The 16,144-nt window shown below is 37.7% G+C and overlaps 1 protein-coding gene across 9 annotated transcripts in view; it reads left to right on the forward strand.

The window, feature by feature from the left end:
- The window catches only part of stradb (STE20 related adaptor beta), a 46,733-nt gene that overhangs the window by 4,666 nt on the left and 25,923 nt on the right, over positions 1-16,144 (forward strand). For all 9 annotated transcript variants that reach the window (XR_011356410.1, XM_069934120.1, XM_069934121.1 and 6 more), the window contains 10 exons: positions 1,378-1,458; positions 2,502-2,598; positions 3,820-3,941; positions 5,512-5,620; positions 5,715-5,835; positions 7,305-7,476; positions 8,772-8,876; positions 9,452-9,690; positions 14,033-14,075; positions 14,468-14,600. Coding sequence is in view for 8 of the 9 variants with exons in the window: in XM_069934120.1 (XP_069790221.1) it covers positions 1,378-1,458; positions 2,502-2,598; positions 3,820-3,941; positions 5,512-5,620; positions 5,715-5,835; positions 7,305-7,476; positions 8,772-8,876; positions 9,452-9,690; positions 14,033-14,075; positions 14,468-14,600 (1,222 nt within the window). In the remaining variant the exon portion in view is untranslated. The remainder of the gene's footprint in view (positions 1-1,377; positions 1,459-2,501; positions 2,599-3,819; positions 3,942-5,511; positions 5,621-5,714; positions 5,836-7,304; positions 7,477-8,771; positions 8,877-9,451; positions 9,691-14,032; positions 14,076-14,467; positions 14,601-16,144) is intronic.

Here is a 16,144-nt window from a genome sequence, read left to right on the forward strand (position 1 = left end):
CAGCTAATTTTGATGTCATTAGGAAAATCCAAAGGTTGATTGGGAGAGGCTGTTGACAGATAATGGGATGTCTGGCAGATGGGAGGCTTTTTAAAAGAGAGATGGGAAGAGTTCAGGGCCATTATCTTCCTGATGGACTGAAGGGTAAATCTAGCAGGATAAGAGACCTTGGCTGATGAGCAGTGTTGAGACTGGTGAGAAAATCCCTTGAGGAGAACAAGGGAAGGCTTATGGAAATATGAGAGATCCCTGGCAGACAAGGTAAAGGAGAATCCAAAAGAATTCTAAATATATTAAGAAAGAAAGTAATGAGGGAGACATGGGAATGTCTTGAATACTTCCCATTTACCAGGGGAAAGAACATTAATGTCCTGAACCACATCAACATTATGAAAGAGGTGACGGTGAGGTACAATAAGTTGAATAAATCTCTGGGCCTAACCAAGTATATCTTAGGACATCGCAGGAAGCAAGAAAAGAAACTGCAGGGGCCCAAACAGAGATTTTTGTATCTTCCTGAGCTACAGATGAGGTACTAGAAGGCTAATGCCATGCCTTTATTTAAGAAGGTCTGAAAGGACTAAAGGCACATAGGTTAATTGGCCATTGTAAAATTGTTGCTGGAGTGTAGACAGGAATTAGAATCTGGGACTTGTTGATGGGAATTTCAGGAGAATGAAAAATAGATTAATAGGTGATTGATGTTCAATATGGGCTGGTACTTGATTCCTTGCTGTATCTTTCTGACTCCAAATTCTCAGTGCTTAATTTTTATGGATTTGCCAGCCTGCGCTGCAGCCTTTGTAATTGATGCATCCAGCTTTAGGTTTTCATCTCACTGGCATGTAGTCGACCTCCCTGAACCTACAGAGACAGTCTATTATACCAATCATTTATACCTGTGCTTGACAATTGTAGATACAGACCCGAGTCCATCAGCATCAGTTTTTCTGCTTCATCTTCCCCCTCCCTTTCCACTGCACCATTCATTGCTCTATAGACCATGTCTGGCACAGAGTGCGAGAAAATACTAACATGCACTGATGACTGGCCGAAACATCTAGTGGAAGCCTAATACTGCAGAATTGGTGGTTTCTGCAAATTGCAACTTGGGTCTCAATCCTGTGCAGATTTACCTATTGCCTTTTTGATTGCCGAGTATAAATGATTAATATAAATTGCAAATAGTATTGTTCCGACGTTGATATTTATGGAACATAATCACCCACTTCTTTCCACATCCCTTTAATCCCATTTGCAGTTTTCAGTGCTGAAATCAGCTAGCAATTCACCACCTTTTTCTCCCACGCCTCTTATCTAGCTTTTAATACACGGATTTTGCCATGTCCATTTTAGTGTTGCATTTTCTCTTTGCAGGACTGTTCCTGCATTTCACAGACTGAAATAGAACCAATTGATGCTGGAAGCCAGGTAGACGGTACAGACCGTCTCCATCCGGTAAGTTGCATCTTTAATGTGATGTTGGTTTGTAGATAAGGAACACAAAACTTGTAGCAGTGGGAAGGATGAGGCTGCATTTAATAATTCAGGCATGTTGCTTTTATAAAGCAATCATGCAGCTTTGGAATGCCTGCTGAATGTGGTCACATTACTCCATATTTGCTATAGGACAGGGGAGGTCCCAGAGGACTGGAGAGTAACCAATGTGGTACTTTTGTTCCAGAAGGGGGAGAAGGATATTTCAGGAAATTATAGGCCAGTAAGCCTTGCACCAATGGTTGGGAAATTATTGAAAAGGATACTTAGGAATAGGATTTGCACACATTTGGAAAGATAAGGTCAGATTCGGGACCGTCAATGTGGCTTTGTGAGGGACAAGTTGTGTTTTATCAATTAAATTGAGTGTTTTTTTGAGGATGTAATGAAAGCTTTAAGTTAAGTGAAGGTGCCTCATGGTAGAAATGGGGAGAACACCCTCTGTTGAGAAGAAGCATGGGAGACGCCCCCTCCACGGGGAAGGTCTTCACGGCAGCAGATCAGCGAGGGGCTCACTGGCTGAGGGATTCATACAGGCTGCGGTCAGGGGATTTGCACAGGCTGTGAGCTACTGGACATCAGCTCATGGGAACCAGAGCCAGAATTTGAGAGGGTGCTGAATGCAAGAAGGGTTCCTGAACTTTATGATCACATCGGAGTTTGCATCTGGAGCTCAGGTTGCCGATGAATAGGAGTCTGTCCAGCTGCAGAAGTTGAATCCATGAACACTCGGTGACTCTGAAGGGACTCTCTTTTGCTTCTCTTTCTCTCGTACTACAAGGGATATCAGGCAATACTAATGGTGACACTTTATCTGCCTTACGAAAGGAAAAAGTTACATTTTTAAATGTTTTATTACATGATAATAAAAGGAACCTTGAACCTTACCTCTGATTGTTCAACTTTTGATCCATACAAGACTACTTCACTTGAGGAAGTGCATCCACTTTTGTTCTTGACCTGAGCTGGTATTCATCCATTATCATGTTTTTTCCACTATATAGGAAAATGGATTTTTCACACGTTCTCAGAGATCCCTGCAAGATGAGAAAATGATGTACACAACCAATGCCAGTCACTACGAGCTTCTATGTGAACTAGGTAAATATATGTGCTGAATTATGTTTATTTGATGATGGCCTTACAGATACTCCTGAAAACAGGTGTGGAACATCGGAAAGTAGAAACAGGATATTTGGCCCAACTTGTGTTTTTCTTCAGAAAACAGTTGTGCAGTGTGGAAATGGGTCATTTTAAATTGGTATTGTAGTTGGCACAGACATCCTGGGCTGAAGGGCCTGTTCCTCAGCTCCGCTGCACTGTTGTATGATCTATCTAATCCTGTTCTCGTTTGCTCCCCAAATCTTTGTTTGCAAATATGCTCAATATCTCATGATAAATTTTTTTTTTGCATTCAGATATGGTGGGCAGCCTGAAAAATGTAAATTAGATACAGTTGTCTCAAGTGGTTGATTGAAAATGTTGTGAAATTGAGAGGGAAGGATTTAACAAAGGAATTTGTATTTGTATGGCATCATGCCATGTCCTTCAGATGTTAAAATCAAATGTTTGGATATGACAGACAATTTTGGTGCAGATTTTGGATGTGGCAAATGACTGGAGTAAATGACCAATTAATTGATTTTATTTCTGCTGTTTTGGAAGTAAATATTGATCCTATACATCAGGAAAATTCCTTTACTCATTCTTTTAACCCCTTAGACAGACTGGAGGTCACAGATGCTGGAATTGGAAGTTAAACACACTGATGGAGGAAATCAGCAGCATCTTTGGGAGAAAAAGAATGGTCGACATTTTGAGCTGAAATTGGGGATAATGAATAGATTGGATTGGATTGATGTGGGTGAAGGATAATTTATCCGATATGTCGGAGCAAATTCCCTAGCTGCTCTTTGACCAATCTGGTGGGATCTTGCATGCAAGGGGATTGCTAAAGTCACTAGTTAATGTCACCCAAAATCAACTTATCAGTTTATGCAGAATGCTCCAAGCTTGCTTTGTCTGAGAAATACAAATTGTGTTAGACCATGAGTTATTTTAAGAATGAATGCCAACCCTAATGGTGGGGGCTACAGTGGTTTTATCTGTGGATGTTCTAATATTTTCTTTGTGCTTGACAAATAAGTCTGTTAGGTCTTGATTTATTTTGCAGTTATATGGTTTGAAATAACACAAGACTCTTGAGTTTCTTGCATTCTTATTGTATTTCTGATTTAACTGCCCAAATTTTCCTTCAATTTTAATATGACAGTGGCAGCTAAGAATCAGTAATTGTCTTTATCTGCTTATCTTGTTTGTCAGGAAAAAGTTTTAGTAATTTAACTACTGTGAATCTGGCCAAGCACATTCCATCTGGTAACATGGTAGTTGTCAAACGCACAAATATGGACTCCTGTTCTGAAGAAAACCTCTCTTCCTTGCAGGTCAGTAATAGATCTGCTTTGAAATAAGATTCCTTTTGATTGTTTTATAATTATAATTGAGCTAGTAGCTTTTAAATGTTACATAGTAATATCCTTGCATTTCCAAATTATTTCACTGCTTCTCTAAATTACTGCCCATCATTTTGCACTTGTGAATGTTTGAACACTATCAGTTTCTTTAACTCTTAACATGCACCGCAGCTGCACTGTGCCCTTGTCTGATGTGTGTGTGGAAACACATACAGACGTGTAAAAAGACTGTGAATGGCAAAGTGCCATTGGTGAACTTACAAAACATTTCATTGCTAGTAAAATAATTTTACAATATGGCCACTCTTGTGAAATAGAAATACAGCAGCCAAATTTCAACCAATAGTAATGAGACCAAATTATGTATAGGTGTTTGGTGAAGAACAGATATCACTGTCCAGGTCTCTTACAAAATGCCATTTGATTAGAAAGTTGGCATCTGCCACTATGGAGTATTTATTGCCCCATTATTGAATAATGACCCTTTTAACTAGCATTTGAATTGCTACCAACCAAGGAGTGGTTAAATGTAGAGGGTAACTATATGGCAATCTATATGGATTTTAAAAAATACTGGCGTACTCCACATTGGAAATGTTCATAATGTCTTTGCACTGATCTTAAAGCGTACTTTCCTGTTTCACTTTCACTCTTGATTCTTTTTGAAGCCCGAAAGGAAATAGTCCAATGACACTTTTTCTCAAGCAAAACATTTCAGTAATAATTGAGAGGGAGCATCGTCAGCTTGTCTATCTTGATATCCGAAAGGTTCTTCTCATTTGTATTATTTTGGGTTTGGAGACCAAAAGTTCCGAAAGCACTAGGTTGTGGTCTCATCTTTACAACTGGAGCAAGACTTCCTTACACTTGTACTCCTGGTCCTTTGCAATAAAAGCTATCCTAAGTGTTGCCTTAGGCTTTGCATAATAATTAACCTTTTATTTCATGCACAAAGATATCAACATTTACTGGTTTCTCACCAAGTTTTTAAAAAAGCAGTAAAGCAAAATATTCCTGGAAGGAAAGCAAAGCTAATGTTTTATCATGATGACTTTTCATCAGAGCTGGAATGGTTAAAGATAAAAGCAACTTTTAAATAGTGTGTTTGATTTTTTTTTTAAAACTCATCAGTCTTCTGCTGTGAAGATTAGTGGAAAGTTTTGTTGAATGCTCAGATCAATCAATTCCTTATCTGGCATGTCTTCTGACTCTACACTTGAGGGACCTTTCTATATTTCTTACTATTAATTCATTCTTACTATTAATTCATTTATTTTCTGTGATTTTTTTTTGATCTTGTAGCATTGTCTAATCATCTCATCTTCAATAATTGTGCAATTGAAGCCAACTAAATCCAGGAAAATACGTTATCCTGTCTTCCCCGTATTGCATCCATGAATTAAAAATTTATAAATTGTAAGAGAAAATTGAAAGTAGTCTAAGAGCAACAATTGGTGGCATTTTCAGAAAGGATGGACAATGTAAATTATTAATTTCTCTGAATGTAGCGTTATCCGTGGAATTTGTGCTTTGCTTTCAGAATGAGCTGCTTATCTGGCAATTTCTTCGGCACCCCAATATCCTGCCACATCCAGCTGTTTTTGCAGAAGGTAGTGAGTTATGGGTCATCCTGGCATTCACAGCCTATGGTAAGGTAAAACCTAAGGAGACCTTCTTCTGTGATAGTATACATTTTATAAGCAATAATTTTTAATGACACCCTTTTCTTTTGACCTTATGCAGGTTCTGCCAGCAGCTTGCTAAAGTATTTTACTGAAGGCATGAGTGAAAGTTTAATGGCACATATATTTTATGGAGTTCTGAAGGCATTGGATTATATTCACCAAATGGGTTGCATTCACAGGTAAAAATAGGATATTCAGGCAATTTCTTTGTTTTAAAACCTTCCATCCCTTTTTTTCATTAATTTCTCTCGCATAGTAGTTGGTCATGTTTATTGGTTCCAAACGTATCTAAAGAACCTTCAACATTTTGTGTTTATTCGTGAATCTGTCTTCTTGCTGAATTGCACTTGATTTATATAAAGTTGACGTGATTATAAACACCTCAGAGTGAGACAGCAGCCAAATCCTGTGAAATGTCTAAAATTGCAGTGGGTTAAAGCAGTTTCATACACTTCCTAAACTGTACCATGTCCTAAAGGGTGTAATTCAGTGATTCTCAAACCTTTTTCCACTCACATACCACTTTAAGTAATCCCTATTCCATAGGTGCTCTGTGATTAGTAAGGGATTGCTTAAGGTGGGATGTGAGTAGGAAGGGAAGGTTGAGAATTACTGCTCTAGACCCAATTGTTACTGAAATGTTTTGCTTGAGAAAAATTGTCATTGGCCCATTTCCTTTGGATTTACGAAACCATGTGCACATAACGAGTCACTTAGATACAATTAAAACAGTGGTTTTCAACCTTTTTCTTTCCACGCACAAACCTCCTTAAACAATCCCTCACTAATCACAGAGCACTGATGGCATAGGCAATACTAAAAGTGGTATGTGAGTGGAAAGAAAAAGGTTGAAAACAACTTTATATAATTGATTAAATTTTATGTCCAACAATAACTTTCAATTTTTATAGCATCTAAAGGAATAAATACATTTTGGAACAATACAAGGCTGACTTGGGTGGTGTACTACATTGTGGGGCATTTGGCTTGGATAGTTAATTAATTTTGGTACAATAGTCTTTCAAAGTCAACTCCCAACTACAACTGTGTAAATATTGCTGCTTTTTTAAAAATTGATTTTAAATGAATACCAGTGTAGGCATGCATGGATTGCTTTCCAGCTCTTATATATAAAATTCTTCAATACTTACAATGCTCTTAATGCAGCAGTTAATCCAGAAGAAAATTTTATTTTCATTTGAGGCTTTGATTGAAATATATGCTGTTATTGGCTTGCATCTGTCTTTTGTTTTGGAGGAAATGTTAGCATCTAATAAATAGATTTAAATAGAGTCTAATGAGAATGAAATGTAATGAAATTAAGTTGGGGGAAATTACATATCTTTTTTATTGTGTAATTCCTATGCATTACTTCAACATGAAATCTCATTTGGCTTTATTAAAATGTCTCACTAAAATGAATTAACTTCTGCCAGCGTATAGAATTGCAGGATTTGTCTAATCAAATTTACATGAGAACGTCCAGGCTGATTCAACCATCACAATGTGTTAGATACTCAAACAAAAGAGTTATTCACCCTCCTTCTTGAGGCTAAATTTAGTTCTGGGGTTGTTTATTCAGAACACTTACTTAAAGGAGTAAAGCTGAGCTGATCAGTTCAGAATATTTTTTCTTTTCCTTCAACAGGAGTGTTAGACCAAGCCATATACTTATTTCTGGGGAGGGACATATTTATCTCTCTGGTCTCCATGGACTTTGCAGCATGATCACTGATGGACAGAGGCTAAGAGATGCATATGATTTTCCAGAGTTTAGTGCTTCATTTCTGCCTTGGCTGAGTCCTGAAGTTCTCCAGCAGGTAAACTTAAATTTGCCTCTGTGTACCAACCTGAAAGTATGTTGAATGGAGAAAAAGTGAGATTTATCTTTCAGCATTTTAACAAAATGTTTCTAATGTACCCACTTGCTTGTGGTTCAGAATTGTGTACTGTACTTGGATAATAAAGTTATTTGTTTATAATGAAACTAAGGTTAATTGTTTCTCAACTGAAATATATTTTGAGCGTAGAAACAAGAGGGTGCCTTGTAAATCGATCATGATTGTGTAATTATCTTTTATAAGAGGAATGGATCAGGCTGAATACATTACCCCTCCATAAATCTTCGTCCGCGAAGCCAAGCCAAAGAAAAGAATCAGGCTGAATACAGGGTTGTAATCAGAGGGCAGGTTTAAGGTGGGGCGGGGAAGGGGTGAGAGATTAACAAGAATATGAGGAAATTTTTTTGCATGGAGGGTATATAGAATCGACTGGCAGAGGAGATGGTTGAGGCAGGTACCATTCCAATGTTCAAGAAAAAATTGGACATACATAGATGGGATGGGTTTGGAGGGATATGGGTCAAACGATTTTGGTTGGCTTGGGCAAGTCAGGCTGAACAGTCTTTCCACACTGACTTGATTTATTTTAGATGTATGAATTGAGTCAACAACCTCAACTGCTTTATCAGGAAACTTTCCAGATTCCCACCAAACTCCCTGCTTCTTGTGTCCCCACGAGAGGATTTTTTTTTCCCCTACCATCTTTCAGTGCTGAATTTGATCATCCCTTGCTTAATACAATCAGTCCTTGTACTGCATATAGCCAATATTCTTGGCCAGTTGCACATGATCTTGAGATGAACAAATCCAGTTTTGTCTTATTTCTTTCCTTATGTTCAAATGTAATATTTCACTTGCAGAATTTAGGCATGATCCTGTGTGCTTTTGTGAATCGAAAGGCAGAGAGGACCATGAGTAGTTTCCCAGATCACCTCTCTCCAAAGTACACAATAGGAACATGCTGTGCAGAACATTCAACCAAGAATTTTATTTGAGGACCAGGATGAATTGTTCCAGAACAAGAGATTCAATTGCACAGCTGTCTTAACTCTGGGGTTCTTGAGTGACTGCTTTAAATGATGCAATAAATAAAGAAAACTGACCCAGAATGCTCAGATCTTGACTTGTCTTCTCATGTGGCGAAAGGAAATTAAACAGAATGTGAATCAGCTGATGCCAATACAAATACCTGGAGTTCCACATTTCCTCTCTTGAACAGTGGTATTGTAAGTCTGCCCATTTACATTACCTTTGGATTTTCTCTTTCACATTAGGACTTGCATGGATATGATGCAAAGTCTGACATCTACAGCCTTGGGATCACAGCATGCGAGTTAGCCAGAGGCCAGGTTCCTTTTCAGAACATGCAACCTACACAGGTAATTTTCTTCACTTAGAGCATTACATTTTAAGAAACAATTTAATGTGACAGAGGAAAAAAAGCACAGAACACTGCCTTTGGTACATGGTGTTATGTTGAATTATATAAACCTATTCCACCACAACTACCCTGTCTCTACCCATAACCCTTTATTTTTCTTGCATCCATGTGCCTATCGAAATTACCTGTTCTACCAGCCTCCACCATCACCCCCACCAATGCATTTCAGGCACTCACCACTCTTAGTTTTAGAAAAATCTTGCCTCTGATGTCTCCACTTAACTTTCCTCCACTCACCTTAAACAGATGTCCTCTGGTACTTGCTATTTTCCCCATGGGGAGAAAGGCCCTGGCTAGTGGTTCATGATCAGTTTCAAAAAAACGAAATTGATAGTCTCCATAAAACACCTTCAACACTGCAGGGTAACGAAAAGTTAACTGGATTGAATCGACGTCAACATTGAATGACCTCTTGACTCAAATCAGGATAAATAAAAGACTGCTATTCTGAATCAATAATGGGGTTTGTCGAAGATTACCCATCTTGTTTTCTTCTTTTTTTTGGATAAACAGATGCTACTCCAGAAGTTGAAAGGGCCATTATGTTTGGTAGACTTTGGTTTCCCACAAAGGGAACTGTTGATAAAGAATTCCCGCTCTGGAGTGGATTCTGGAATTGGCGAGAGTGTGGCCACCTACAGCATGAGGAGGTCAAACACGAGTGAACGGTCCCCAAGTCCAATGAATAAAACTTTCTCCGCAGCTTTTCGCAACTTTGTGGATCTCTGTCTGCAGAGGGAACCTGGAAATCGGTAAGAAAATATACAAAATGAATGAATAGCAGATGGAAGTTTAGCTTTAATGGTGCAACACAACAGCTTTTTTTTTGAGGTATGCTCGTCAGAATGGACTGGGAATTAAATGAACCACACCATGGTAAAACTTCGACAATCTGGCATATTTTCCATGGTATTGGTTATTTCTATTTACAACCAACACACATTTATAAATGTTAAATAGCATTGAACTAAATTCCCCAGTGAACCCTGAAACTTTAAAGGGAACATGGGAAACAAGGCGCCTGGTGAGTGGAAAGGGAGTTTGGCAAATGGCATCTGGTAAACCAAGTACCAAAAACATCGGTAGTTTTGAACAATGGGATTCTAAGAGTTATACTGTGTATGGTGCTAGGAAGGGATTACTGTTGGTGCTTAATGATGAAATTATCTCCGTGATTTGAGGTAATACAGGTAAGCAGACAGAGAAGATGTCATGGGAACAATGAAGAACTGGACAGTCAGTGGTAATAGGCATCCTGGCAATAGCTGTGAAGTGGCAGAATCTGAATGCTGACATAAGAAAAACTTCTATTGAAGGCAGAACTATTTTAATGATGATTATAAATTTAATGTACATTAGAATAATCAGATTAAACCTAGTTATGTTCATTACAATTTCCTGCAATACCTTCGGCAAAAATGCAGTGATGCATTTAAAGGTCATTGATCCAGATTTAGTTAATGCCCAACATTAATATTGCCTAATATGATTGAGTTCAAGACTGTGGTTTAAAAGGGATAAAATTCTGGATTTGAGTAATGCTGACTTCATCAAGGTGAAAGAGATTTTCAATAAACTCTTTAAATTTGTTAACAGGTGAAAGGGAGTTTTTTTTGAGCAAGGGGTGAGAGATTAAAAGAAGATCTAATCTTCTAAAAGAAGGCAGGGAAGGTTGGAACAAGAGGCCATGAGTTAAGAGTAAGAGGGCAAAACTTTAGGAGAAATACTAGAGGATGCTTCCTCACTCAGAGTGGTGGCAAAATGGAATGATCTTCCGAATGAGATAATTGCGGCAGGGTCCCTTCTGTCATTTAAGAGAAGCTTGGATGTGTACATGGAGGTGAGGGGGGTTGGAGGGATATTGGCGGAGAGTGGGAGGATTGAGCTAGTGGATTTGTTCAAGTGAACCAGTGCAGACTCAAAAGGCCGATCATGGTTATATGGTTATATATGGTTAAAGCATTCAATAGTGCAAAAATAAAGCACTGACCCTGAAAATAAGAGTTAAGACTGCAACAAAGAGGGAAAAACCAAAAGCTTCAAAGGAACTTAAAGGTTCACAAAATCAATACAAAATAATGCAGTTGAAAGTAATATGGGTCTGTTAACAATTGAACCAATTCAAATAAAATACAGACATGTGAAAGAATTATTTTGTGACAGCTTTTACAGTTAAAGGGATAAAACAGAATACTGGCCATCTTAATAAAAAGTTAATATTGAATTGGAGGTTCAGTTATGCTGGATTTAGTGTAAGCAAATTAATTGTAATTAAGAGAATAATGACATCTAATGACACAGCAGTTCTCCATAATTAGAGCATTTCAATCTCTAATGCTAAAAAAAATTAGTTATTTTTGCAGATGCCATAAATACAACGTAAACTTTAATTTTTTAAGATAAGAGAATAGGAAATCATTCATTTGCAATTTAGGCTAATTCTTGGCCAGTGAGCTTAATCTATGGATGGAAAATAGCTCAAATCTAAGTGTAGAGTGAATGAAAAGTTGGAATATTCTCCACATCATCAGTGAGAACCACATACATATATAAAAGGTAGGGCACAAACTTTCTTGAATTCTTTTTGAGGGTGCAACTAAATCAAGGAAATCTTTGTGGATGTTATTTTTACATAAACTTCCAGAAGCATTTGATAAAGGCACCAGACAACTTGGTAATATTCATGGAACTGAAGTTCTTGGTCTGGTTGAAAAAATTCTGTGCAGTTACAAAACATGACAAGTGGTGTCAGTAATGCTAATGGGGCATTAACTATTCAGTTTAGTAATGAAAATGATGAGGTAGAGAGCCAGCTGAGCCAAATTTAATGAATTTGTGAAAATAGGTGGCAATTTAAACAGCATAGATGGAAGTATAAAAGTATCATGATCTACCAGTGGATTAGAAACCTGGACAAAATTGTTGCAACAGAATTTCAGTGTAGTCCAGTCCTTCTCCTTCAATTGCAGAAGAATGAATTTGGTGACTTGTTAAATGATGAAAACTTGAAGCAATAGAGATCCAAAGAGATTATTTTACCAAGGGAGGTATTAGAGAATTACAGATGCTGATGGAATTCTGACCTCTAGAAAGAGACACAAGTGGAGTTTGTGTAGTAACTCATCCTGAATTGGATTAAGTTCTTTTGGCCACCAAACTTTAGGAAAGATTTAATAATCTCACAGAAGTTGATAGGTAAATTTACTACAATGATATCTAGGCACCAGTAATTAAACTATAAGGAAAATGGGTGAAGCGTGTTCTCGGAAGATTAAAGCGTAGAGTGAGATGGTTTGTAACATGGAGAAAATGCAATCTATTCCTGGTAACTCCATATTCTTTTCCAGATCAAAATAAATCATTATATATTATTCAAATAATTTTTTTTTGGAAAAAAGCTGCAAAAGCAAGAAATTTGAAATAAGAACAAAATTCTGGAAATCAAGTATCTGGACAAAACAAAATGGTTGAGCAGAAATCCTTTTGGGAAGCAGAGAACTTCTTCAGGGTTGACATTCTGGAAAAGTAGCAGCAGTAAATGAAAATGGGGATGGGGAGCAGACAGATGATGGGATTCTGAAATAAAAAAAAACAAAAGCAGCAGGTTAGCCAACATCTGGGCATATTCAGTGATTTGACCTAAGCAATTGCATTAAAATGGTAATTACCATTTTAATGAAAGTGAAGGTCAAAGTAAATTATAAATCAGCAGGACCTTCAGATAAAGTTTTCTTTTTCATTAAAATAAAATTAACAATTATAAAATTTCAACAAAAATATACAGTACAAATTTGATTATCCGAAATTGGATTCTCTGAAATCCTCATTTATCCAAATTTTTTCGGAACTGAACTGACCGGGGATATTGGACTCCTCAAGCTCCCGGGCAGGAGCAGGACCCTCGGGCACCCAGCACATGTGGGGCCTCGGTGGGGTGGTGGACAGCATTTTTTTCTTGGTGAGAATTAAACATTATTTTAAGGCTTAAAAAAGACTTGCTTTGTTGTTTGTTGTTGTTTAAACATTGTTACAAGTGAGTTGCTGTTGCCACTGGGCTGTTTTTAAAAAAATGAGCAGTTCTCCAAAAAAACAGTTTATCCGAAATGGGCCCGGTACCGACCATTTGGGATAATCTGAGTTGTACTGTGCATATATATATGTATGTGTGTGTGTGAATGTGTGAGTGTGTGTGAATGTGTGAGTGTGTGTGAATGTGTGAGTGTGAGTGTGAGTGTGAGTGTGAGTGTGAGTGTGAGTGTGTGTGTGTGTATGAAATTTTATATAAAGGAAAAAGACATGCATACAAAAACCCTAACTCTACCATTTTATCCCACCCCCCCCCCCCATTAAATATTCTTTTGTACACCATCAGACCTCATAGTTTAAATCAACCTCAGTATTTTCGGAGAGTATTTTAGCATCATTATTGAAGTTGAGCACCGACATACTTCAAGTATGGTTGCCAATATTTTTAAAAACATCATATTTGTTCCTTAAATTGTATGTTATTTTTTCCATTGGTATATAATACACTTTTTGGCCACTATCAATGCAATTATATCTATAAAATTGCCTAATAAATAACATTCTGGATTTCTCCCCCCCCCCCCCCCCCACCAGGAAGGGTCACCCTTGTAATTCTTGTTAGTTCTTGAGAAATTTCTTGCCAAAAGGGTCTAACCTTCACACATGACCAGGTTGCATGAAAAAAAAGTTCCTTCTTCTATTTCACACCTAAGGCACAATTCTGATATTTCTGGCTTCAATTTGTGCAAACTCTGTGAAGTGAGATATGGTTGGTGTTTATAAAAAAAAAAAAATGGAACCAACCCTTATCTTGCATTAATAGTTGAATTTACACTATCTGATCACCACTCAGACCAGGATTGTTCTGATATTGCAACACCCAAGTTGGTCTCCCTCCTTTGCCTTGATCTCTGCAGACCAGGTTTAGCACTTTCTAACTGAAGAGCAAAATACATCTGGGTATATTACCCATCCAGAGTGTCCGTTCCATAAAGTTTTCATTTTAATTACTATGACAATCTGTATAATTTTGTTTGAATAAATAATTTTCTTTCTTTTCTGTTTCAGACCATCAGCAAGCACATTGCTGTCCCATCCCTTCTTTAAACAGGTGCCTATTTTCTCTGTAATTTCTTCACTTTAAAACGTAGAGGTAGCTCCTCAGAATTCTGAGGTTTGGTTAATTTTCAGCAATTCATTTTTAAAATCGTCAAAGTAATTAATTTGTAAAAATTAAAGAACTTATTGTTAGCAAGTATGTTATGTATGAAATAAAACCCATCAAGATGTATTTGAGTATTTTTTACATTCTGTCACTTCGATCGACAGTAACAGGGCAAAGTTTAAAATGCAATGTTGACTTGTATACACAGTTTTAATATTTTACTCAGAACTAAGGTTTCGGTTTAGAATTTCATCATAATTATAATATGATTGCCTAACAGTGGCTTCACCCATTTTTCAGTGAGTGGTTTTAATTTCCTTCCCTTCCCACTTCTGCAGGTGAGAAAGCAGACCAAGTCATTCCTTATCAGTCTGCTTCAGCCAGCTGTGCCTCTTTCTGGATCTCAGGCCACAGTGGGGACTTCAGAGACAAGAGGAGACACCTCAATCACTCACTTACAGGACCTAGATGGTGAATGGGAATTTTAACTTTTTTTCCTTTTTACATATCTCTGACAAAGAAAGTGAGTTTGACACTGCTTCACTTTATTTGTTGCCCAGTGAATTTAACAAGGTCGAGGAAATGACACGCTAAAATTAGGCATTTGTTTTGCCTCTCTCTCCCTTTGCCTGGCATCTGTCTGTTTCGCAGATCTGATTTGGGTTCCTTTCCCACCCTTCCATTTTGTGCTATTGCCATTCCTTCTGTATGAACTACCTCCGTCTTGAAGAGTTTTTGCTCAAAACATCAATCATTCTCGTCCTCCCTCCGAGTTCCTCCATCAGATTGGATTTGGTTTCAGATTCCAGCATCTGCAGTCTTCTCTGTCTCCAGGCCTTTGTTATTGCCTTTGTACTAACTTGTAAATCAAGATGGAAGATTCATCCAGCTTCAACCAAATTGAGCCTGCATTCAGGCATAAAATGTATTTACAAATGGTGCACTTTCTATTCTAGTATTAGATTATTAATTGAGAAAGGTTATTTTAGACATCTAGAATCTGTAGTTCCCCAAAATAGTCAAAATAGATAAATGTACAAGCGCAAATATATTTTTGAACATGTAGAGTTATACAGCATGGAAACAGACCCTACAGCCCAACTTGCCCATCTCTTTTTTTTTTTTTTTTTTTTTTTTATTGTCAAACATTTTTATGATTTTTACACACAAATAATGGCAAAATCCTTTTTTTTAAAAAATGCATACTTATCTCCGGAATGGTCGCTTACAAAGGAAGCATGTTTCAACTTGCCCATCTCGAGCAAAATGTCCCACCCATCTGCATTTGGTCTGTATCGCTCAACCTATTCTATCCATGTATCTGTCCAATTTTTTTCTTAAATGTGGCAATAGTGCCTGATTCAAGTACCTTCTCCTGCACCCCACTCATGACCCTCTGTGGAAAACAAAAAAGAAAAAAAAAAAAAAAAACCCAAAAAGTTATCTCTCAGGTTGAATTTCTCCCCCATCACCTGGTTATTGATTCCTCCTCCTCTGGGCGAAAGACTTTGTAACCTGATCTATTCCTCTCATGATGTTGTACACCACCATGAGATCACCCCCTATCCTCCTGCACTCAACGAATAAAGCCCTAGCCTCCTCAACCACTCCCTGTAGCTCAGGCCCCCGAATCCTGGCAACATCTTCTCTGTGTCCTTCCCAGCTTGACAACCTTTTTCCTATCAAAAGCTGACCAAATCTGAACACAATACTCCAAACGGGGCCTCACCATCGTCTTGTACAATGCAAAATTACCTCCAAACTTCTATACGCAATACTCTGATGTGCCGAAAGCCTTCTTGACCACCCTCATGATGGGTCTGTAATTCCCTCATCTATCTTCTTGGTCACATTTTCAAAAACTTCAAAAGATTTCTGAGACATGACCTCCCACTTATAAACCTCAAGTAACATCTGTAATCAGCCCTTGTCCATCCAATTACATGTATATCTTCCCCCACAGATGTCAGGCCTCACTAGCCTGGAGTTCACATGCTTTTTCCTGTAGCCTTTCT

The sequence above is a fragment of the Narcine bancroftii genome, chromosome 4 (genome assembly GCF_036971445.1).
Source record: "Narcine bancroftii isolate sNarBan1 chromosome 4, sNarBan1.hap1, whole genome shotgun sequence".
Classification (NCBI taxonomy): domain Eukaryota; kingdom Metazoa; phylum Chordata; class Chondrichthyes; order Torpediniformes; family Narcinidae; genus Narcine; species Narcine bancroftii.